Raw genomic sequence first — 25508 nt, forward strand, 5'->3', positions numbered from 1 at the left:
ATTACTTGCATATATATGTACGGGGTGTTTCAGGGAAGACTAAGGTATTTTAATAGGCTTTTGGAGGTAAGACTTTTTTTGCGCGAAGTGATTATGGCCCGTGTCGAGCGCTATAAAACGGGTTGTAAGTGCTATTTAGCAAAATAACTAGAACTTATTAATTACCTTTTTAACTATTCTAGTTAGGTGTCTGATTGTAATGAGGAAATTGTAGAGGATCAGCAGTCAAACTGATAACTATCAATAGAATTCCTTAATTGTAATTGCGTGCAGAGCCACAGCACTCAGAACCACAGCTCTCCAGATACGCGCACAGGGTTCCGTGCAGCAGCTGAGTGCTGCAAAGCCACGCCCACGCGCTGATGTCACTCAGAGCTGTACACACCACACGCACGCCATGCTTTATCTTCGGCTCGAGCGCAAAGTGTTCTGTCGTGGCTGCCGTTTGCAAGCAAAGATAAAGAGGAGATAAAGGATGGCATGCGTATGACGTGTATAGCTCTGAGTGACATCGGCGTGGCTTTGCAGCACTCAGCTAACACACAAAGCCCTGTGCGCGTATCTGGAGAGCTGTGGTTCTGAGTACCGTAACTTTGCACGCAATTACAATTTCGCAAATCTAATGATGCTTATCGGTTCGACTGATGATCCTCTACAATTTCCTCATTACAATCAGACACCTAACTAGAATACTTAAGTTCTAGTTATTTTGCTAAATAGCACTTGGAACTCGTTTTATAGTGCTCACCACAGCCCCTAATCACTTTGCACAAGAAAAACAGTCTTACCTCTGAAAGCCTGTTTTATAAAATTGCTTAAAGTCTTCCTTGAAACACCCTATAGCATGTTGTTCACCCACCTGGAAAAAAACATTTTTTGTTGGCCCATGCAAAGACCACACTCTGAAAGCCCACAGCTAAATTTAAAAGAAAATGTGTGGCTTTTATAAAAGGTTATTCACCATATAAAAAATTTAATTTTGCAACATTATTTCATTATGAAGGGAAAACTGTGTACTGGTCAGAAAACACTGTTGTGTTCAAAGCATTAGTGCGCCAGTTCGTCAAGTGGTTGACAAGGATGTCCATAACGACCGCAACTAGTGGAGAGGGAGTTTATGGGGCCCAACTTACTTCTCCTACTCCTTTACTTGCTAGCACTGTACTTACTCCTTGCCTGCCTCATCCTCTTCTGCCCATCCCCTCACTACCTCGCATCCATCCTTACTTAATTGCTTTAAAAGTAGCATGCCTAGAGGAAGACACAGGCGTTTTTGAACTCGTAGTGTTTTTGACCATGGCGAGATGAAATGTCGACAAATTACGACGAAAAAAGGATTACCCTCCTTGTAGTGACACCACACACTAAAATCAAGTCAAGATGGCACTGCAACAAGTCCTGTTGAAGTCAACATGAGAATTAAAAATACTGAGCTCTGGATACAATTGCAATATACATAGGCTGCAACCACTGAATAGCATTTTAGGGTCAATTGCAGGGTTAAATATGGACGGAACTCTGCAACAAGAGGGTACACAAAGGTTAACACAGCACAATAACAGTGAACTGATAGTGCCCTGTAAGAGTTCATACGAAAATCCGGCTCAAAATCATTGCATCAGTCAAACACGGCTCCCATATGTAGACTTTGTAAAGAAGAACAGAGTGCTGAAAAGACCATTCCTCTAGCACCATCCCCCTTGCCAATTTGCCAACATCGATTATCATGACACACACGGCGGTCCCCAGGGCAAGGTTTCACTGATTCAGGAGTTTAACCTGCGTGATCTGTGCATTAACAAATAAAACATCAACATGTAACATGAAGTAGGTGAAAATAAGATGTCCACACATAGAGATAGCATGGAGCCACACTGCAAACAACTGAGACATCACTGTAACGATTCATATGACAGCCAACTGGGGTTCTCTTCTTCCAATAATGAACTAAAGCTTTGCGACTTCTGCTAAATAGTGAAATAGAGGATTACACGAGCTAAACACAATGCAGCTGCAAATAACAGTGCAGCAAATTTACTCCTACGCCCTTTTAATAAACTTTCCAGTTTAAGACCTCCTGTAAGGCCAACCTGTAAGGCCAGTGTGCAAGTCGTCCTTGCACTGCCCACTGACCCTGGAGAATGATCAACACATCCCTCTCTTTGGTAGCTGAGGGCTAGCCAGCCAGCCCACCAAACAACCAAACAACACCCTCTATCCCCGTCCTTCTTTGGGATGCCGCTACGGATGACTTGGGCTATGAGCAGATTATTGTGACCCCTTCCAATGGGCCTTTGAGGCTGCTCCCAGTGAGAAACTCCGCTGTGCCCCTTTTTTCTTTTGTTCCCCGTTCACAGGGGAGCATCATGCTGGTTGCTAGATGGCAGCCTCGTCACAAGGTCATCGCCTGCTCCTATGACGACAGCCGCGTTCCACATGAACCTGGTGGCGAGCAATGCCAGGAGGTCCTGACAATATTGGCGGGTGACCTCTATTTGAAGAACTCTCTAAGGTTTGCGCTGAGAAAACCACAGAATTTGGGGAGCTGAAGGGTACAAGAGTCGAAGTCCTCCATTTTTGTCTGTCTTACCACCGTGCCATATAAATAGATGTTACTCTTGTTACAGTTCTGTCGCCTCCACTGGTCCCGCCTTGGGTCCCAGACTCCCAGACACCCTACAACCTGACGACAGACACCAGCTACACTGCTGTAACGAGCTTTGCATATGGCATTTTCCACATACTTTTCAGCATGCACGGCTGGCCGACTCCTACCTTTTCAAGGCCATCAACGTAGTCGCCCTTGGCCATGCAGCGGTGACCTAGAATATGTCGCTCCTTGTAGAAGCCCCTTTTGCAGCGAGTGCAGTGAAACAGCCCATCTTCTGCTCGCACAAGGCTTTCCGGTACGTCTTCCAGCTTGGTGACCACTGGCACTGGCCTGCATGTTGTTGAGCAACACACGACCATCAGCTGCAGTGCTTGTGCTTCAGTAGTACAGGATCAATTGACTAGACTACTTTGGGCCACTACCGCAGTAGCTTTCACCTGGCCCTAAGAGCCAATAAAATAAAAACTAGAACAGCACTGAAGCCCAAGATAAACAAACAAAAATAAAAACTGTCAAGGAATAATTCGAGTGCAAAAAAAAAAATATCGCTGCCTCAAAAGGGCATTGCTGCAAGAATTTTCAGCCATGGAAGTGTACTTGCAACCACCATAGACGAGGCTCTTTTTTTGTTCATATTTACAGCTATAAATAGCAAATACCCAAACCTGTAGACCTTTTTTGATTGAAAGAAAGAATGCCCCATGCTACGATGTAACCTGAAAAGCCAGCCAATAGACACAAGCTTTCGCTGTGTGTGTTATGCTGGACAAGCACATAGCAAAGTTGACGTAACACTCACACACTCTTTTAACAGAAACAGCGCAAAAGGTACAGCAGGTAAATATAAATAAGGAATTGGGGTTTTTAGGAACAGTTGAATGATTTGGGCAACTTGGGGCCGTCAATGAGCACTGAAGCCCACATCTTTTGTATTCTACGCTCAGGCCACAATCGAAGCCTTCCCCAAGGCCAAAGGGCATGAAAGCAACAAGCAAGGAGTACCTCTGGATCTGGTCCACCTTGCGAGGGCGGCCCCTGCGCCGCTTTGGAGGTGCGGGAGGGTTGGCCGTTTCCACCACCAGGTGAAGAGTGGTGGGCTGAGCGTTGGAAGGAGGGGGAGGAGGAGGTGCCGGAGGTGGCTCCGCTGCATCCACGGGGAGTGTGCGCAACGTTCGTCGATCTTCCACCATCGCTGCCCCCAAAAGGGAAGGGAACTGGGCTCAAGTCACATCGAGTGGAGGAACGCTGATGAAGTACACACACACAAAGATAAAGGGGACAGGTGGAGAGACACCTGGAATAAAATGCAGCTTGCCGCATGCAGTTTCACTGTTTGTTTTTTGTTCCTGTCGCTGCTGCTCAAGGTGCCAGCAGACCAGACGCTTACCCCGTATCATTCATACACGTACCAGCAGGTGCGAGCTGCTGCAGCCGATAGTAGGTCGAGTCTTCACAGTCAGGGGAAATGCTGTCATGGTGGAATTCAGCCACATGGTTCTTTATTTCTTCTTGGCTTAGGGCAAAGCACTGGCACAGGCGGCAGGCAAAGATGTCACTGACCACGCTGTTGTCTGGGGAGAATGTGGAAAACACAAGAAGTGAGAGCTTGGGGGGGAAGTCTACAGCAGAACCCTCCTTGTGTCCGCAGTATCGGTCCCTTTTTACTGGTGGCAACCCCAATGCATAGCCAACTTATTTGCACCTGGCCCTGTTGGCAAGTTTTTTCAAACAATTGTTTCTTGACGAGTGTTGACTGGTGGGCTAGTTGGTATTTTTACATTCTTCATGCACAGCGCACAGGAACAGGAAACAAAGAAGGAACGCAGACACAGCGCCGACCAATAACTGAAAGTTATACTGAAAAGGATGAACATATGCTGGTGCAGTTGTCTTGAAGCCAATGAATAGCCAAAGTCTCGATTACTTCTCGAGTGGTTCTGTCGTGACCATTGCCTATCAGGCTACACTTATCATACAGCGGTTCACAACTGCACTGCTTGCAATGATATGCAAGATGCCCTGCTGCAACAAGCTTTTCAACATTGTTGTGGTGCTCTCTAACCCCATCATATGTGCATCTTCCTGATTGCCCAACATAATTTTTTCCGCAGGACAAGGGCCATGGGTTAACAACTTCTTCCTTGCAGGCTACAAATTGATTGCGGTGCTTTTTTTATTCCTTGAGTTCACTTTTGATCATAAACAGGGTTTCAAGGTGCCAAGAGAACCACATGTACACCTGCACGCTTACCAGTCTTTTTTAAGTTGGGAGACACTGCGTGAATACAGGATAAGACAGCCATGTTTTCTCTTTTTTCCTTTTCTTGGATAGCATCTTCGCATGGCAAGCTACCCCTCGCATCTTTTATTTGCAGTTGCAGGAAGTATGCTCACAGCAGGCTGCAATAGAAACCTGGAAGATAATCTGACGGCTATATTCCCTATATTCACTCCAATGCTCACGCTGTGGCGCACAACTTAAAAAAGGCTGGTAAGCGTGCAGGCATACACGTGGTTTTTTCGGCACCTTAAAGGGGCCATGTAGACAAAATACAAGTTTGTGTTATTCCGGCACCAAACGATGCTTTATTCCCTGAGCAATTAAACAATTTAAACCATTATTTTGATTCTCCTGCTGAATCAGTGGGTTTCATCCACGGAAAGTACTGCATCCACGGAAAGTACTGAAGCCAACGTAAGTATGCGGACTAAGGCTGCAGCGAACGGCAGAATGACTTCTTTGCTGTCAGTCCTCCTAGATGGCGCCACCATACCACTCAGGACTGTTGGCCACCCTCGCTTTATTTTTTGCCAGATTTGTTACGGCTGATAGTATTCGTTTCGTGAAACATTGGGTATGCTTGACAAACAGAGTCACAGAAGACAATGTCACACTATGCCAGTTGGCCAGTGTAACCTCAACGCACTGGACGGCAGTGCAGATATAATCAGCATAGTGCACACACCACGCACTGGTGCTTCTCTGTTTATGTGTGCATTTGTAACTTCCATTGTTTATCTGCTATAAAAAGAATATGAATTAAATTTACACATAGATAGCTCGTTCTGCAAACTTGTAACTCGTTTAATTTGCAATGGATTTTGCCAGCCGCAGCCAATCACGCAGCTACCCATAATATGTCGTAGGTTCTCGTGCGGGAAATGAGCTTGTGGGTTGCATGGCCATTCTCTTTTTTTCTCATTATATAGCAGCTTATTTGAGTGAAGTTTGCATTAAAAGTGGTGTCAGTATTATTCTAACAAGGCAATCTTTCGAATGAACCAAACTTGCATTTTGTCGGCATGGCCCCTTTAAAAACTTGTTTGTTTTTGCACAAAAGTGAACTCACGGGATAAAAAAGGTCAAGAGTGAGGCACAAATCACCGCAATCAATTTGTAGCCTGCAAGGGAGAAGTGTAGTCACCTCTTCAATTCTATGCAAAACAGGAGCCACCTCACAGCCTCGTCTAACAATGTCACAGGTAAGCAAAGGTACTCTTCTAGTCAAGTGACGATTTTGGTTTTCCTGGTGAATAAAACGTACACCAGATGGTGCCACCTTTCAAAGATGCTTTGGAGAATCCAAAACTGTGGAGGTGTAGCGCACACTCCATTGTGCTGCCTGCATTGTAAATAAAGCAATCCTTCATTTAGCACTGTCTCCCTTAGAGTATTCAGAAACAAGGATTTTGATTTTGTGCTTTGACAGCACAAACTTCAGTTTAAGCTGCATCCCAGCCTTTGCAGCCAATTCAGAAAGGCTGCAATCCACCCATTGGTGCATCGATGGTTGCAAAGCCTGGCTTAACGTTCATTCTAAGCAGCCATTCTTGCAATGAAGAGGGGGGGGGGGAGGGGGGGCAGAGGAAAAGGGGGGGGGGCAGCATATGACAAGTGATACAACTAAAAGACAAACAGCAAATAGGGAGGATTTAGATAGTGTTGAGTAAGGCAGCTTAGAATTGGAAGTTGGAAGAAGGCAGCTTGGAAGTTAAGCAATGTAACGGCAGAAGCTTATTCTCAACTGATTTGCAAGAACATGCAGAGGGAGGAAGTGTTTGGTGATGAAGAAAAAGACAATCACTCAAGACAGTCTTGCCAGAATTACTCGGCTCATTGATTCTACAAGACCCCAGAGGCAATTTCTAGTTTCATGAAAAAATGTTGCAGGGTACTTTGAGGATGCTTCAGTGACATGCTGATACCGGATCAACTGCAGAAACGTTGAACTTATCATTTCCCAGAACTGGCTAAAAACATGCAATTTCTCGTGCAGATAGCTAGCTACCTGCACTTTTCTGTTTGTATCCTAGCAAGAAACTTACACACTTCAAAGATTTTACAAGGAGAAAAAGAACAGAAGCAATCTAACAAAAAGACTGAATACAAAAGCAGAACTCAGGCTATACAAGATGCACAAAAAATGACAAGTCATTTCACAGACAGATATACATTACAAAAGAATACAAAACATTTAGCTCTTGCCCAAAGTACCTGAGAGTAAGCCGGTAGACTGAATTTAACGTGTGCATTTGCAAGGAATCAAATACCCAGATGCCTCTCAGTAGCTCCCCCTCTATGCAGTAAAACCATCAGAAGTAGGCTCTGGTAATAGGACATTACAAGAACTGTTCTCAAACCTCCAATTTTGTACGTCCTTGAACGAAACAGTGCTTTGCAAAAGTGCACCTTCTCAGAGTTTGCATGCGACCTTATACCGTTGCTTAGAGAGTTCAATTTGATCACACTGAACCAAGGCATTTTCGATGGTCTAGGTATACCAACCAGTTCGAAAATACAACTAACTGATAATGTTATGTACAGGAGCACTACACCACTGTTCCGAACTGCTCCCAATTGGTCTCTTCAAACACCACACACAGCCAACAGCAGAGCTTTTCTGCAATGGAAGAATCCCTGCTCCACTAATAATCCTCGACACTTCAAGCTAGAAACTTCATTTATCGCCTCATCCAAACCTAGAAAGAACCTGATGTTCTGCCTTCTGCTCATTCAGCCTCCACTGTACTGCTGCTATACAGCTGAATGTAACATTAAAAGCAAAAAAAAAAATTATAAAAAAAGCCAGCAACATCACCAAATAAGAAGTCCTGAGCATCAAGCAAGGCCTCAATAAAATTTCCAATCCTCTAACTTGCATAATTGTGGCCTAGCTTCTATTTGCATGTAAGCTGAAAATTTCAAACTGTGCTAACATCAAATTGTTTCCCTCATAAACCTGGAAGCCCACCTTTATTACCCCTTAGAGGAGCAAAAATGTTACAAGCACAGTGTAACATAAGGAGAAGAGGTTGGTGGCAAGAAAAACACGTGAAGACATTTCTGCTCATTTTTAAGTACAAACTCAATAAAACTTGCCCATCTTCTGCTTTTTTTTCACTGATTTTGAATACGCAATTATTTATTTGGTCATAGTTCTTGACATAATTAAAGATAACTGTCCATTTCACTGTAATAAGGGAGTGTTACAGAAAAAACTTTTCATACTCTTTAATACTGCAAGCACTGGTGAGTACAATATAGCGAGTGGTTTTTTTTTATGCATCCTTTGGAAGCAATTTTACAGCTCATTAAACTTGGGTGTTTGGAATGGGCAGTAGAAAATTCACTTGTAAACAAGCACGGAATAAAAACAGACACAATCACGCTATGTTGTCGAATTTAGTGCAATATTCAACTTGGCTCTGTGTCAAAGCAAGCTTGAATGTACTTGGCATAAAATGCGAATGGGACCTGAATGGTCACGCAAGGTCAATGGGACCTAAACAGTCTCTTCAGACAGTGGGCACATGAGCCCCTACAGGCCCTGTGCCCTGTGCGTGCGGGTGACTGCGCATAGCGCGCACGCAGCAAACACAGGTTGGTGAAGTGCGTGTCAAGCCATCAAACCCAGGATATACGCAAATGGACCTGGGGCCGAATCAGACTGGGTCTCACGCAATTGGCTCAGAGCAAAAGCACCAGCCAGCCTGCGTCACGAGAATAAGTTTTGACTATAATTCGGTGACGTCACGTAGACCCCCACAGGAAATATACCCCACTGCATATCTTCCGGCTCCCTTCCGGCACCCAGTAGGATTCAGCCCCAGTGGCGCATAAAAGCGGCTCCCATATTCAACTGAGTCCCATTGGGGAAACCCGATGGGATTGTACGGCCAAAGTTCAATGAGCAGCAAAATTGCTTCCAAAAACTTGCTTGCTATATTGTACTCAGTGTTCATATTATTAAAAAGAATAAAGATTACAATTTTTGAACTAGTAATTTTTTTGTCTATAGCTTCAGCAAAATGGCTAATTATCTCCAATTATCTCGACAACTATTTGGCTGAATAAATGAAAACTGCACATTTGAAATCAATAAGAAGAGAGGCAGCAAGATTGACAAGTTTCATTGAGTTTACTTAAAAAATAAAAGACACATTTCAAGGCCTATGTCCCCTTTCAGCAAATTAACAGCACAAAATAGAGGCTAAAGTTTTAGTGCATGACTGTGATTTAATTGACACACCCAAGAATGTGCATGGTTTTTTTGATTAAAATATTAAACCTAGCGATTTACTTACGTGTAATCCTATATCAGAGTAGCAGCAGTATACCACCAGAGATAACTTTTTAGGAGGTACAAATGTGCTGTTTCACAGACAGAAATGTTGCAGTTCTTACTGCACAATAGATATTACAAACTTTGCACATGCAAACACTGCTGGTCTTGCATCTTCCAAGCACTCCACTCTGTAGCCAAATACATGATGTTGGTAGCAGATTAGGTGGAGTGACAGCGCACCCTGCCGTGACGAACACTTGCACCTATTTCTACGATCCAGCACGAAAGGGAACCGCTGCGATTGGCGAATACTCCACAGCCATGCTTTCAGTGCGCGCAGCAGTTTCGTGTCTTCTCCGTTGTTTGCAGCAAATTAAGCTAATCTCTTTAAGTTCAGAATGGTCTCCTATGAAATGTAGAGCGTTGGTAACCCTACATGAAATCTAACCCTATACTTGGCATCGAATGGGCTGCTACCTTTAAATGCGTCGTACTCGTACAAAGTTCTCGCCTCAGTGCTCTCTGATGCGTCCCCCTAAGGACGGGATCCCCTACACCATGGCTATAGATTAGTATGCAATGCAGGGTTTAATTGTTGTTTTTCGTGCGAAACCTGTTGGGTCATTAAAAAAACATCAAAACTTGGGCATTGTGTTGTTTAGATTGAAGGCTACCTTCATGGGAAGATTGAAGCCAGCAATTTGGGTTTAGTTGACGGGGAGGGCAGGTGTTAACATCTTCAGAGTGTGGAACAGCGTGCACCATTAAATCCAAGAACGAGGCGCTTGCAAAAGAAGGCAGGCCAAAATCATATAAGCAAACATGCATCTCAAGCGGCTACTTTAGACACCTCTTCTTTGCTTTCATAAATTTTTACGCATACTGTGAGGAACTGCTCCCATTCCTGCTTTGGCTGCTATCGTGGCCCAACAGTACTTTAAAGAAACTGTAATGCATGGCTGAATTACCTTTTTTTTTTTTTACTGAACAATCAAATCTGTCTAAACCCTTTCAGCTTTTCTTCAATGACAAAGGATGCTTTGTTTAGAAATGAACAATTAAAGTTGGCATTTCTCTTTGTTCTGTCCCTTCCATTTCTTTTTTTTGCGATGCAAGACAGCTTGCCACACAGTGTGAAGTCACCCAAATAAGGAATGTGCTTGCACCTAAGAGAAGATGTAGAAAATACCCACACAATTTTCCAGCCGAGTGGTAAGAAACTCAACACATGGATCAACAGTAGAATGTGCCAGTCGTTTGTAACTCACATTACCCCAGTAACCTCATCCATCTTTTTAATGTACTTGTACAAGGCAAAACATACGACCGAAATAATCTTAGCACCAGAGAACCAGTTTCCCCATCGTCCTATTTTATATCCACTGCAAGATGCAGGCCGCTCTTAGTGACCTCCAAATGTTCCTATCCTGCACTGTATGAATTCATTCTTTGCCCCTAAATTTCCTGGTCTCATCCTGCTGTTGAGCAAGGGTCTAGAACTACAAACTTTTGACTATTTGGCCCCCTATATGCTGATTACATGCAGCTTTCTTGAGCTTTCAGTTTCTAATAAGTCTCAACAACCAATCACTGTGAAGGTATTCATTCATTGCAAGCATCAGTCCAATCACGGTGAAGGTATTCATTCATTGCAAGCATCAGTCCCATGCTCTTGCTGTAAAGCACCACCACTGTGCAGTGATCAGCTCAGATCATCTCCTATCAGATGAACGCAATCATCTCCAGTCAGATACGGTATGAACTAAGGTGTGAAACGAGTGGAAAACAGTGCAAAAAGCTTTCTTATAACGCATTCTCTAACCTCCTCAGTCCCGGGGTACCCAAATGGGTACCACAACCATAAAGGCAAAAGCTTTCCCCCATTCGAAACTAGCGTGTCAAAAGTTGTCTCCCCGCCAAAAGCAGGCCTTGCTTTCACTAAGCCCCCCTAGGTGGCGCGATGTGTCCAGGAATCTCTGAAGAGCGAGGCGGCGAAAATGGCTTTCAGCTGCGCGAGCACTTGAATGCGTCCACCGGGTAAGAAGACCCAGAGTACCCAAATGGGTACCATCAAATTTTATAACTTTCGTTTGCTTTTCTCCTATTGTAATTTTTTTGCACTTATTTCTATGGACAATGAACCAAATAAAAGTGTGTTGTAGCATTTTTCTGGTATTTTCGAAGCATTGTAGAATTTCGAAAATATTGCCTCTTGCATTCCACATGCACTGAAACCCAGAGTACCCAAATGGGTACCATCAAATTCTATTACTTTCGTTTGCTTTTTTGCTACTGTAATTTTTTTGCGTTTATTTCTATGGATATTGAATCGAATAAAAGTGTGTTACGAAAGATTTTTCTATTTCCGCATTCTTGGGTCTGAAGAGGCTAACGTGGGTGCAGAGCAGGCATAGATGTGAAGCCCATGCAACCCTCTACCAAGGAGTGCCACAGCAAGTCTTGATCTTGAATGCGGGGTTCACACGGCAGAGCTGCGTCATCACTCTACATGAACAACTACTAACACCATGGCCCAACATGTGTTCAATTCTGTTTAGTCGCCATGTAGTAGGCTTAAAATCATACAAACACTTTCAATTTCATCCTAGTAGCTTCATTTGCCATGGTTCCCATAAAGCTGCCACATTCAGCCCACCAAAAACAATGTGCTGCGCCTTAGGATAGGCTCCCTGTTTCAAGTCCAACTGGCCATTTTAAGGATGTTCAGTGACTTAGATCCCAACACTACCACCTGATGTGAAACAGGCTGCCTAGGCTTTGCAATGTGGGGTCGACTGATTTCAAACACACCACGGGATAAAATTGGATACCCATACCTGAGTCTTCAAATGCGAAACCTTCGACAACAATGGTCTGTGGGTCTACCGAGACGGTATTGTCGCTGGCCAAAGTCAGGAGGTCACAATCGGTGCAGTCAGTGGAAGGCTCGGTCTCCAAGCCTTCATCTAATGGCATCTCTTCATCAATGTTTTCTGATTCTGGCACAGAAATAATGCGTGCCATGATTGCCTCAAACCTCACTGCGCAGTGGTGAAGATCAAACAATCGTGTCACCAATGGCACCTAAGTGACCTTAGCAAATACATTTGGTGGTGAGAAAGGAAAATATGTACAGAAACAGAAGCACCAAGTCGATGCAGCCAGGTTCGATAAGTCCAAACTACGTCCCCAAGCACACACATTACATAGGATTTAAGGCCAGCATACCAACAAACAGCAGTGCAATGAATATATGAAGCTGCACCAAAGGTCACCATTCCCAGCAGCGTGCAGCCCTACTGCAAGCTGCTAGCAATAATGAGGGCATCGTGTACAAGGCAAGAGACCCACCAGAACAATATTCTTGAGTAGCTCTTTAGGCCCAAAATTGGCAGAGTGAACCAAGGCAGCTTTGAACACCCCTGTCCACTCGGTTATGCGGGTAGGACATCTGTTCCCTCACAATTCCCCAAGTTTGTGGAAACAATGCATACCTTGGGATTCCTTAGGATGTTCTCGCAAAACATGCTCGGCCAGCTCTTCCTCTTTGTGGAAGACAGCAGTGCATTGGTCACAGGTCAGCGAACTGAGAGTGTTCTTGTGCTCCACAAACTTTCCAATGTCATGGAAGCCCATGTGGCACACACCACAAATGAACACATCCATGGCTCAGTCCAGCCGCACACTGCTCCCAATGACTGCAATGAGGGGCACTATCCTGGAAGGCAAGCACACCGTCTCAAAATGCATCCCTTTTTCTTTTCTTGCACTACAGAACGTTATGCGCTGCAGTAATCCTACTGATTAAACTTATGGGCAGTGTGCACAGTGATAGAAACAGAAAGGGCAACATTAAGCACCACCTATTCTTTGGAACATGGCTGCAGGTTTCTACCAGGAGGGGCTACAAGGTTTTTATGAATACCACACTAAAGTCCATAGCCTGAAAATCTTCGGCGGGTGCATTAAAGACAAAAAAAAAAACACGTCATCATAATACCTACTGCACAACATTAAGGAGGGAATTAAGCAAAGGACGAACAATATTTCAGAGACAACACATTATGTATAGCGGTACAATTTTGTGTGTGTGCAGTCATCGCCTATGTGCAGTACATGTGTGTGCGATGGCACAACAAACTCATACAAAGGTTATGTTTGGTTTAACGTTTAACCTGTGTAGTTTTCGCCTACCCTGACAAATACGGAAATGCAAAAACTTCGGCACTGCAAAATTTCAGAAAAAGTAAACACAGTGAGAACACCTTGGTCGCATAGGAAAGGAGATGCGGTAGTAAAGAACAGCATCCACAGGTACGAATATATGCCCTGGTTTAACATAACTTGATTTCCGCGGCAGCTAAAATCACTATGCATTGCACAAACCAACACACATGTGCACTTTGCAAAACGTGTTCTTTCCTGCGGCATGAAGCACTTGAATTCCTCATGCCACAGAATTGTTTCAAGTTAACACGACAGCCAAATCACATGCACAGTCATAAATGTTTCTGTTTACTGCGACTGGTGAACATGTTGCTGAAAAATCACCTGACTAGCGAGTTCCCATCAAACTGGTGAGAGAGTTGCATGTGCGTTTTGGGACGGTTCGAACGTATCCGCCGCACTTGATCTTGGAGGAATGCATGGCAAAACCAAAACAGTCACCGATCTCCGCCTGCCACCAGGCTTCTTCCGAGACGACTTCCGTGCACACTTCTAACCACATTAACCACACCGGTGCCTGTCCCAAGTTTAGTGAATTTAGAGATCGTGTCCCTTGAACTGGTGAGTTCAAGAGACGCGACAACAAGGTCGCTATTTGACTGGAGTACGATCGCAAGAAATGCATCAACGGGGGATGCAGAACTAACAGCATAATTAAGATGTTTTGGCTGTCACACCAGATAACCTGATACTTCTCCACGACGCTATCCACGGCCGCCCTGAAATAAAATCGAATCGTCTGCTCGTAAATTTGAGACTCACCAACACTGCGTATTTTCGCACACAGCACCTTCGCCTAACACCTTAAAAACTGAAGTGCGTTCCGACCGATCCAAAACATACCTGAAAGACGCACTTCAATTCACAAAAAAATATATATCTTGGACAATACTGCATTTATAACAGAAAGACTAGAAAATGTATACGAAATATTGTCAGTACTAGCTGGGGGCGAATCAGCGGCCATTTTTCAAGTCACAGCAGTCGGTTCCTCCGCAGTTATTTTCGCCTTCGCGAAAAAGAGCTGCATTACATTGAGCTGCAACACCGTACAAAAAAAGATTCAATATAATTTAATTGTGACCAACGCAAGCTGTGATATATATGACTGTGCTGCTAATAAAGAAGTAATTTAACTGCGTGCACTCACCACTATTCGGATTATTTGAAGAAGATAGGCTTAGCAACAAGCAACAGATGGTTTAATGAAAACATAGGTGGCACTGCTTCGCCGTAAACATTCGTAAGAAATTGTCCTTTTACAGACCAGTAGCCACAAGGGTGCAGCACGTATATTAGGGGCTGATAAAACTGTCTGTTGTGTTATTAATTTTATTAAATCGATGCTTTTTATGATTAATAATAATAACAATACTTTTATTTGCGCTCAGGGCGGGTAGAGTGACCCAACCCATGCCCAACCACCAAACCTCAGACAAAATGTAGCTTACCGGTGCCGTTGCCTACTGTTTCCTTTTGATTTGAAGGGACTTTAGATTACCTCTGTGCCTTTTGGACATTCTTTTCTTTCCTCCACGCTTTTGGAGGAGGTAAGTATCTTCATCGAGGAGGCCTCCATGTTTGTATTGTGGAAGTAGTAGAAGTAATTAGCTCTTCGATGCTCGTCAATTCCATGTTCATGCACCTGCGGTATCCGCGGATAGCCGGTATGGTCCGTACCCAACATAGGTACCCAAACGTCTGGACCATGGAGTTTTCCTCCTTCATGCTCGAAGGCATTGGAAATTTTTTGTCGTTTTTTTTTTTTTATTCTCTCGTGCATCATCTTTGGCTCCAATAAACGTTTATCACGAATAACGAGCATGGCTCCGTGTTTTGGCACTTGCTTTCTTTTGCGAAACTATGCGAATGTGGAGAAACACCGGAACGAAGGGAGTGAGGTGGAATACTTTTACTCGTTGCATTCGAGTCCTTGTAACTCATGTCGACCATCAGTACAGTCATGCCCGAGATTTCCGCCCATCGTCTTATGGCAAAAGAAGCCTCGGACTACCCGCGGAATATCTGCGACGGGTCCGAGATAGTACAAAAGTCCATGCCACAGTGCGTAGAACACGGGCCTAGAATAAGCAGTGCACTGTATCCACCCGATCAATGCAACTGATGCAACCATGCAATGTCGACTATGCCAACTATGCAGCGTTGTTATGGCAACGACGGCGTCGTTCTAGCCGGCGGCCTGCAGTTCAAGCAAGCCTTGTTTTTTTTTCTTTTTGTACCACATACGAACAAGCTTTGCACTCCCGTCGCATTTTTTGCCCATGGAATACGACGACGATGGCCTTGATACCCTCTTGGACGATGTCGAAGCCAGATATTGCAAACAAAATATCCTAGTACGCAAGACCGCTGTTGGGTGAGTAAAACTCCGTTTGTTTGCTATTGAGTTGACGAAAAAGAATTGCTTTGCAGGACATCTTCGGATGATAGCATTGATGAAGCTATCGATGAAATATGCAGTATTCCAGGGCTACACGTAAGTGCGTGTCCTGTTTGTTTAAATCAGCGCGAATGGCACAATGCTGTATTTTTCTTCACAACCCAGGCAGCAGAGAGAAATCCACCTGAAAATGAGTTAAGGTCTTCAGACACCCAGTAAGTAAATTACCTGTCGACTTCAAGGTCCGGACAGTTTATCGAACGCCGTTTACGCAGTTTTATTGGTGGACGTTTCATAGAAGACGTTTCAGAAATTTTGCGGGTGCGTCCGACGTACCTTTAGACAGCGTTTATGAAAAGTGCGCGACCGACAAAGCTGACTCGATTGCATATAACCCCTTCTAAAGGTAGGCTAACAAAAGTCCGACGAACGAAAACATGTTGAATACTAAAAAAAATCACAGGAAGAAATGGAGGACCGAGCCATTGGCGGGTTACACAGCGAAACTATTTGTTTAATTGGGTTGCATACATTCACGGAACAAGACACGATTGACCGGGGCGCAGTCCAACGAGTGCGCTAAAGTGCAAGCTGTGTCTTGCCGGTCGGCGGTGACCATGTGATTGGCGGCGGGAGCGGCTGTGTCGCGTTCAACGACACTCTCCCCCAACTAGCGTTACTAAATAAGCTACGCTTCCCCCAACCCTCGCGTTTCCACTGCTGCTGCTCCGTGCCCTCTCCACGGCTCAAATGCAGCGCCGACTCTCCACCCTCTCCCTGCTTATCTGGTTTTCTGCTTATGGACGCGTTATGTTCGCAAATATTTCACGCTTTCGGTTCCCCCCACCCTCCCTCTGGAAACATGTGGGGAATGCATACAGAGACTAGGCAGCTATAAATTCATTGAGCATGCCATAAAGAAGCTCAACAGCCATTAATCCAAAAGCTACGATTAGCTCCCTGCCACTTTGAACAAATTTATTTGACACTGTAGGGGCAAATGAAGGTGGCTCAAATTGTGGGCAACAATAGCGCCAGCTAGTGCCAACCAAACAATGAGTTCCACCAAAAGGCTATCTTCATTCATGCAGTAATGGCTTGGAGTATTACAAAACAGGGCAGAAGTGCAGTCACAGACCACATTTATGTTCATGATTTACACTATTGCTGTCAGGAACCCTCACAGAAATTAATTGCACTAATCTTTCCAAAATACTTGGCAGGCTATATCTGCTGAGAGATGTGTTAAGCTGCAAACAATTTGACTGCACAGTCAAAGAGCGAATTGTGCACAAGTTGCATGACTATGAAAATTTGGGGAGGACAACACTCCGAATCACATCATCATGAACAATGGTGGGGTAAGGTGTAAAAAAATTGCCAACTTTCGGGCCACAAGTCTATTAAGATATAGCCAAGTTAGTGCCAACACTGCTGTGAATTCATGCAAATAATGATGACAAAAACTGTTAATGGTTTAATGTGGTAGCAAATGTGGTAATATAAAAAATTGAAACAAGTTTGAAAGCCTGAACATGATTTCTTAATGAAACAAAGGTGATCAGAAGCAGCAAACAGTAGCAGCTAGTAGGGAAAAAGCTAAGACGGGAAAAACATGCAGATATATATTGGGAGCTTTTTGCATGTAATGCATGGTAGACATATGATCGAATAGGATCTTCTGTAGATAAGGTTAGAGGAATGGCATGTTAAACTGAATAAAGGATTTAGAATGGCTAGGAAAACAATAAGAGCTGTCAATGAAACGAGCATCTCTTTGATAAAATGGCGTTTGATAAACTGTCTCGGAACCATAGACTTCAGTTTTGACTAAAAAAAGTGATACTCTGCTTTTTCTTTTTGTAGGTGTTATGTAGTCTACCTTGGTGGGACTGATGTGAACTTCGGCATATCAACCAGCACATCGAAGAGGTGCTGAAATTTTTAGCGTCTTTGTCCCACCAGACTTACAGCAAGTAAAAAAAAAATTATTCATTTTGCTTCAGCCACCGGCCTGTTAGCACTTGCATCTCGTTCAGGGTGGTATAAAGTTTGCATATTGCACCTAGGTATTACTGCAAGCACTTTTCACAGAGAGCACAGAGCTATATGGTTGAGAAATTCTTGTTGCTGCTGATGTGTTTAGTGGCAGCTGCCAGAAATGAGCATAAGTAAAAACACATGGAACGAAACGTGGACGGGGGCCAGTGCCCGCTCTACTTATTAGCATTCCGCGCTGGATATATTCGTAGGTGCTTGACAAAACAGTCTCGGCTGTCTTGCTGCACGCTGCTGTTTCATCATAAGGGTCAGAGAAGCAGTTTTGAAACTGGGGCTTGCATAGTTCAATTCCTCCCCATATGCATGAAAAAAGAGAACTATATTTTGCATCCTATGCCAATAGGGGTTAGGCAACGTGAATGCAAAGTGGCGAATTGTGTACACATCTAACGATATCGAATTCCTGCCTTGAAAAGTACCACTGTAAAATGCGGTACGGAACAGACCTAGACATAAGGTGTAAAGCCTGGGTAGGATGTTAGTGCAACAAGCCAGCCACTGAGGCAGTTTTCTAACTGCCTCAGTGGCTGTTAGAAAACTGGCAACTAACATTTGAAAACCAATTGCAGGGCTTGCTGCCATATGCACTGCTGTAGGTGTGACTTCCAAGTTGTTGTCTTCGAAGATTTTGCCTGGAATGAAACAGCAGACTACCTATTCTTCAGAAACAACTTTCCGGACGTAAACAAGCTTCGCTTGAAACTTGTTTGGAAGCACGGTAGAGCACACTTCCATACTGTGACCTTCACACGCAACGCTCGGTAAAGTGAGCTAACTGCACCTTGTTTTGCAGGTTGGCGAGCCTACTGCTGTCAATGCCAGTGGCGCTCTGTGGCAGTGCTCACATCTGCGCAGCAGGAAAAGCTTTCCTGGACGTGTGCTCCCCACTGTTAGAGGGCTTCCGTGCCATGATAGAACTTGCGCACCAACCAGTGTTTGCACGACCAACTCGAGTCGGGTATTTGTCAGGCATGCTGTCACATCCCACTTAATGCCGAGCACGAGGACACGGGTTCGATTCCCGGCCACAGCGTCCACTTTTCTGATGGAGGCGAAAATCAAAATTGCCCGTATGTACGAGACAGGTGGTCAAAATTAATCCAAAGCCCTCCACCATGGTGCGCCTCATCGCAGCGTTGCGTCGGCGTATTAAATTATACAACCACATCTCACTTAAAAAAAAAGAGAAAAAAGAAGCTTGCTTTGGACAATATGCAGAAACATATGCATGGTTAAGCCAAATCAATGACAGCCCAAACTCCCAGCAGCTGATTTAGATCCTAAATTTGTCCTTTCATGTAGCACACCATGCGAGAAAATTGGCTGTACAGCTCTGTGCATTACCAATGACATCAAAGCACGTTAATGCTTAGAATATAACGAGCTAGATAGCACCTCCCACTCACATTATACAAGGTGCAAGTGTCTTTTTTTTTTTTCTTTTTTTTTTATGAGCAAGCTTTTTTTTTTTTTTTCTTGTAGTGGAATTTTCTGGGGGTGGTACACTGTATGCATTGCATTCTGCAGAAGTTTCCATGCAGATCTTTGCGCACACTGTGATTGCCCCAGTCGGAATTATCCCACTGTGGCAGTCACAGCCGTGCATGGGCTAAAATTTATATTCTAGTAGCTGGTTACGGGAAAACCTAGCCTTACATTGGAAAATAACGCTATCAATGGCACCACAAGGGCCGGGACCGTCTCAACCTTTGTCAAAGTGTCGCCTCTGCATTCACAGCAACAGTAGGGCCTTGATAATTAAATATTAGATGAAATATCTGCAAATGTGTTCCCTTAAATTTGGTCTCCCTGTTTGGAGGGTGGTTACAGTTTTGACTAAGCAGGGAGACGGGCATGGCGAGCCTCGATTTCTCGTCTGTCAAAGCTATGCTGTTAATGGTAGCCAAGTGGGTTGGCCATTACTAGTTGCGTCACGGAATGTGACCACCTGTGCCTGGCTGCAGCAAAAAGTCCAAGTACGTTACAATATACCACACTTGCAGCTAAACTTGTACAGAGCATTGAAGACTTTGTGAGCAACTCAAACCTGCAGCTTGATCAAGGGTTTCATTCCTGGCTGCAAAGGCTGTAGGTCTAATGAAGTTCTCTAGGACCAGCCGTACAGGTCGCACCACCAGCTACCCTTGAAGGTGTCGCGTCTATATCGTGACCTGCAGATTTAAGTCTCAGAACTGGGAGCACGACTGGCGTGTCGTAGAGATGCGAGTATAAATACACGTCCTCAGCAGTGCTAGTAAAGAGTGGGATTGAGATGTGTTGGAAGCGAAAGGGGACGCATTAGTGCTACCCAGTGTCACTGAATTAGTGGCTCTAGTGCTACCCTAGAACTGTGGAAAGGGGTTTCATTTGGGTGTACATGAAGGACCATTGATATATTAGGATTTAAAAACAGGCACTAGTCTTCTTCACTGCTATTGTTAGCTTGTTGAGAACCCTCTTGGCTGGCAGAATAGGAATGGCATGCAGGCACTAGCATTGCTCTGGCTTGTGTCCTTTCCATCCAGTTAGATCGGGGTTTGTTACTGACTGTGCTTCCAGTAGTGGGTGTACGGACAAGTTGTACCACTATAATTCCAGCCCGTCTATTTTGTATGCTTTAGTTGACAAGTACATCTCACCATAGTGTGTACACACCCATTGTTGATGACCGATTGCGCTTCTGAAAGTATTCCTTCTTTTTGCATGTTTTCATTATACATAACCAAACATAGACTAGGAAAATTATACAATTATGTATTTAGTGGTCAGTGGTCTACCTGAAAGCTTTTTGTTACCATGCATGATGTGATTGTCAACAAACCTTTGTCAGGCAAATTAGACCAACAATTATTCTTGCAGTCTCATTGAACCTGATCAAAGGGTTGTGGGGATCGCGACTTTCACGCGAACCCCTTTTCTGGCTAGCTTCCCCTCGCGGCCGGTGTTGCACAGTTGCGCGCCTCGCTTACGCGACGGGAACCATACGGGAGGGCGCCAGCGACCGGACGGTTTTGTTGTTGCCCTGGTGGAAGCGTTGACCCTTTTCCCCTCTGCCTTACCCGAGAACCAGTTCTTCCTCGATACTAGCGCCACCGTAAGGCGAAGTCTGGGGGGACGTAGCATGACGAGGGGACGGGCTCTTGTCTTGCGGATCCGGTAGCGCGCGGACGTTTCGGCGCGCTGGTCCTGACCTGGGGGAACGCGCCACAAAGGACGCGTCCGGGCGAGCTGAGAGACGGCAACCGCGCTCGCACTGCGCAGCGCTCCGCTACTCCGGTATGCCATGGGTGAGTCGAACCATCTCGATCTCTAGCGTTGTTTAATGCCTCGCTCCCAGTGTTACCGTTATGGCCTACGATCAGTCTGTATGCAGTGTATTTGATTTGCACTTTGCAATAAATGCTGCCATTGATGTTTTGCCCTCGCCGCCTCCTGCCTTTGTCTGTCTCCGCAAACAACGGACCCGTCCGCAGCCTGCGCTCGCAAGGAATGTTTGCTGAGTGCGGATGGCTGCGGGGTGGGAAGTCACTAGTGTGTGAAATGCAGAATCCCACTCCGCTACTCCGGTATGCCATGGGTGAGTCGAACCATCTCGATCTCTAGCGTTGTTTAATGCCTCGCTCCCAGTGTTACCGTTATGGCCTACAATTAGTCTGTATGCAGTATATTTGATTTGCACATTGCAATAAATGCTGCCATTGATGTTTTGCCCTCGCCGCCTCCTGCCTTTGTCTGTCTCCGCAAACAACGGACCCGTCCGCAGCCGGCGCTCGCAAGGCATGTTTGCTGAGTGCGGATGGCTGCGGGGTGGGAAATCACTAGTGTGTGAAATGTAGAATCCCACATCTGGCGCCCCAACGTGAGGCCTTGTTTGCGGAGACGAGCAGGAGGCACGGCAGCATCCTTTGTTCTGGCGTCGGACGATCCGAGCACAGACAACAGACTTCAGGCCTAACTGATTGGAGCGAGTTATTAGCAGAGGCGAACTTTCCTGAGAGTGAGGCGAATTATTTATTGCTGCTGCGTTTTTAATTTGTTAAGCGCCGAGTTTGCAGCAATCGTGTATATGGCAGGAGATCGCTGCCAATTAACACGTGGTCTCCGAATTTTTGTCGGGACGTTGTTGGTTATGGAAACGAGGGTTTCCGAGTTGGCATCCACGCGAGGCCGGGAGCCCGCGCCGTTGTGTCAGCCCGAAGTGAGTGTGTACGGAAGCTGCAATTTGGGTCCGAGTTTTTCTTTTTGTTTTGTCGACTCCGGGAGTCGAGGCTCTGGGAGCCGTGTGGCTGGGCCACGTGTGCCGCAAAAGGCTAGCTGGTATTGCAGCCTGGCATGGGCGCTCCGATACCGCGGAATGCGGTAGGCGCCGCTCGCTCATAAGCTGCTTGTGTTGCAGCGAGCGTGTAGGACCCTAAAAAGCAGATGTCTCCTCACGGCTGCACGTACGGGCACGTTCAGGGTTTCTTTCGTTTGGTCCGTTTTATTTTGTTGTGTTTTTGGATGCGGGTCGTTTGCCGAAGTGAGTGACCCGAAGGCTTTCACAGCCGGTCCTCCCGGAGAAGGCACGACCTTGGGAACAATGCGAGGGCGCATGGAGCGCTCCCCCTCTTTTGTTGATCGCCTCGCGCGAGAGAAAGGAATCTCTCCCGCCTCAGGAAAGACTTGCTTTGACCCCTCGCTGCTTGAAAAACTGCTTTCCGCAGCGTAGTTGTTTTTGTTGTCGCGCCACGCGGGCGACGGGACTGAAGGGGGTCCTCATCCCTCTTCCACTGACGGGGAGAATTACGCGAGGCAAACTTTGCGCCCGCTGATTGTAAAGTCGCAGGAGCCCTCTTGTTCGGCTCGAGAGACCAAGCTCTGTTCACGTAAACTCAGCGCCAGTGTGTTGAAACGTATTTCAGCATTTTTACGCAAGCGGTGTTCATGTGTGTGAACATAGGGCTGTCGTTGGGAGCAAATACTGTTTCCGCGTTCATGTGTATGAATGAAGTGTTACTGATGCGAGCAAATACTGCTTTCGCATTTGTGTGGTTAAGCATCGCGCCGGGCGGTCGATGCGACCGTGTGTGTTCTTGGTGCCCTGTACCGTATAGGGTTAGAACAGGTTCTAGCTCTGTGGACATTTCCAGAGCGGTTGCATTGCTGAGAAACTTAGCAGCTGAACCATCGGATTGTGTCACGTTATCGATGCAATCGAGTTCGTATTTTCCCTACCCTGCACGCTGCGGGGTTAGGACAATTTGGCGTGCTTTGTTGACGCTAACAAGCTGGTAATTATGCCGAAGCCTTGGCAGTTGTGATATTCGACATCGAACCACATGATCGATGGGATCAAAGGGCTACTGCAGCCTGTTTTTTCCTGCCCTATACATTGTAGGGTTTGGACTATTTATTGGGCTTTGTTGACATTAACAGAGCGATGGCAATGCTGACAACTCTGCAGTTGTCGTTAGGATCGCGCCACAAAGGCGGTGCGATCGGAGAGCTATTTTTTTCTGCCGTACACTGAAGGTGCGGGGAGTTTCTTTGTGCAGCGAAGCCACCCCGGCTTGGACCACATGACGGAGCGTGTTTATGCTGCTGTCTACTGTTCCGGGCGAGCTGCCGAGCCTGCTGAAGCGGTGCGGTGCGGCATGCCGCCACCAGCCTGGCTGAGAGAGTCGGCAGTCTCTGGTCGCTCGGCGGCCACGGGCCATCACGGATGTGCCGCCACTTGAGCAACGCTTGCTTGGGGTGGCTGGTGCGATTCTTCCCGGAGCTACCTGCCTGCAGACATCAGCGGGCGACGACCGGGCCTGCTGGTACACTACCAGCGGTGGCATTGGACGAGTGGAAGCCGGCGTAGGCAACACGATGCAGTGACTAACGATTTAATCGACGAACGACCTATCCGTCGCCTCTAGTCCTGTAATCAGCTCTCGCCGGCGTACGCAAGAAATTTAGGAGGGAGGGATGTGGGGATCGCGACTTTCACGCGAACCCCTTTTCTGGCTAGCTTCCCCTCGCGGCCGGTGTTGCACAGTTGCGCGCCTCGCTTACGCGACGGGAACCATACGGGAGGGCGCCAGCGACCGGACGGTTTTGTTGTTGCCCTGGTGGAAGCGTTGACCCTTTTCCCCTCTGCCTTACCCGAGAACCAGTTCTTCCTCGATACTAGCGCCACCGTAAGGCGAAGTCTGGGGGGACGTAGCATGACGAGGGGACGGGCTCTTGTCTTGCGGATCCGGTAGCGCGCGGACGTTTCGGCGCGCTGGTCCTGACCTGGGGGAACGCGCCACAAAGGACGCGTCCGGGCGAGCTGAGAGACGGCAACCGCGCTCGCACTGCGCAGCGCTCCGCTACTCCGGTATGCCATGGGTGAGTCGAACCATCTCGATCTCTAGCGTTGTTTAATGCCTCGCTCCCAGTGTTACCGTTATGGCCTACGATCAGTCTGTATGCAGTGTATTTGATTTGCACTTTGCAATAAATGCTGCCATTGATGTTTTGCCCTCGCCGCCTCCTGCCTTTGTCTGTCTCCGCAAACAACGGACCCGTCCGCAGCCTGCGCTCGCAAGGAATGTTTGCTGAGTGCGGATGGCTGCGGGGTGGGAAGTCACTAGTGTGTGAAATGCAGAATCCCACAGGGTAGAACATAATTACGCTGTGCTCTTGCGATATGTTGCGTCCTTAATTTTTCCTACTTTTTTTTGGACAGTTAGAAAAGCTGGTAAATTTCAATGTTTCTGTGGCTCGACAGACCACAGACTGAGCGTGTTGCACTGTAAATGCTTGTATTTTGCCACCTGAAATGCAGAATATGTTCAATAAAAAGTTCTCAAAAGTGTTTGCTGATGAAATATTCATTTGAGCTTGTTTTAGGTGAGAACACACACACGCACCATCTATTGACAATGTAAAAGCCAAAAATGATGACTGAATGCTGGCCCAAAGATGAGCTATGGGTACGATATGGCTGGACGAGCCTACTACAACTCTACTAGCAATTACTGTCTGCCCCACACCCACAAATGAGGGTGACATGTGTACACTTGTTAGCCATTAAAGTAGCTTATTTTTGCTTTCTTGCAATTGACAGCAACCAATAATTGAACAATTTTTACAGAATGCATTTAGAGCTGGCACACACTAGGTTTATTTATTTATTTATTGATACTGTTAGCCCCTACTGGGGCCATTACAGGGTGGGTCTGCTCAAAACAAAAGAAATGACGCTAAGAAAGCCTCTTAGCCCTACACAGAGAAGCATTGCCATGTGCAAAACAAAGACAGATATGATGGTATGGACTATACACAGCAGGCATTTGTAGTCAAAACAATGTTTTGGACCTTTTTGTGACCTGGACATAAATGGTAAGTGAAGTGGTGTCGAGTGTCATTAGGTAACAAAGATCATTTGAGTGAACTTTCTTTTTGCAGTTTCATTGGCCACAGGATTCATCGGCTCTGAAGTTTCACTGAATTGGCATCAAAGGTGGTGATAAAGTGCACGTGACATAACTGGGAACATTTTCAGTCACGATATTACTGATGATGTCACTTCTGGTTGCAGCACCACTGCGTTAGCTGTTTCACTCATGATGAACACTTTGAGCCAGAAGTCTTGCAGCATCCTTTACCTGCAGAACTCCATGCAAAACTC

The 25508-nt window shown here is 45.8% G+C and overlaps 2 protein-coding genes across 8 annotated transcripts in view; one reads left to right on the top strand and one right to left on the bottom strand.

Annotated features, from left to right (window-relative positions):
* LOC144155513 (uncharacterized) overlaps window positions 1-14632 on the bottom strand; it is a 60312-nt gene extending 45680 nt beyond the window's left edge. For 2 of the 7 annotated variants that reach the window (XM_077687014.1, XM_077687010.1), the window contains exons 1-6: window positions 14555-14632; window positions 12672-12895; window positions 12015-12218; window positions 4021-4182; window positions 3614-3803; window positions 2776-2941 (exon numbers count right to left, since the gene is read on the bottom strand). In XM_077687014.1, coding sequence (XP_077543140.1) covers window positions 2776-2941; window positions 3614-3803; window positions 4021-4182; window positions 12015-12218; window positions 12672-12843 — 894 coding nt within the window. In that variant the 5' untranslated portion in view covers window positions 12844-12895; window positions 14555-14632. Of the gene's footprint in view, window positions 1-2775; window positions 2942-3613; window positions 3804-4020; window positions 4183-12014; window positions 12219-12671; window positions 12896-13728; window positions 14014-14166; window positions 14270-14554 lie in introns of those variants that run through there. The other 5 variants (XM_077687015.1, XM_077687013.1, XM_077687011.1 and 2 more) reach the window with 5 other exon arrangements.
* Window positions 14633-14698: 66 nt separating this feature from the next.
* LOC144155518 (cilia- and flagella-associated protein 418-like) lies at window positions 14699-24692 on the top strand. The gene is made up of 7 exons (XM_077687021.1): window positions 14699-14954; window positions 15659-15781; window positions 15838-15901; window positions 15971-16020; window positions 17672-17737; window positions 18436-18584; window positions 18660-24692. Exons 2-7 carry the CDS (start codon window positions 15687-15689, stop codon window positions 18758-18760), a joined length of 525 nt encoding a protein of 174 aa, XP_077543147.1. The 5' UTR covers window positions 14699-14954; window positions 15659-15686; the 3' UTR covers window positions 18761-24692.
* The last annotated feature ends 816 nt before the right edge of the window (window positions 24693-25508 follow it).

This window comes from Haemaphysalis longicornis, unplaced genomic scaffold (assembly GCF_048455015.1).
Source record: "Haemaphysalis longicornis isolate Haplotype H1 unplaced genomic scaffold, Haemaphysalis longicornis Haplotype H1 scaffold_1, whole genome shotgun sequence".
Taxonomy (NCBI): Eukaryota; Metazoa; Arthropoda; class Arachnida; order Ixodida; family Ixodidae; genus Haemaphysalis; species Haemaphysalis longicornis.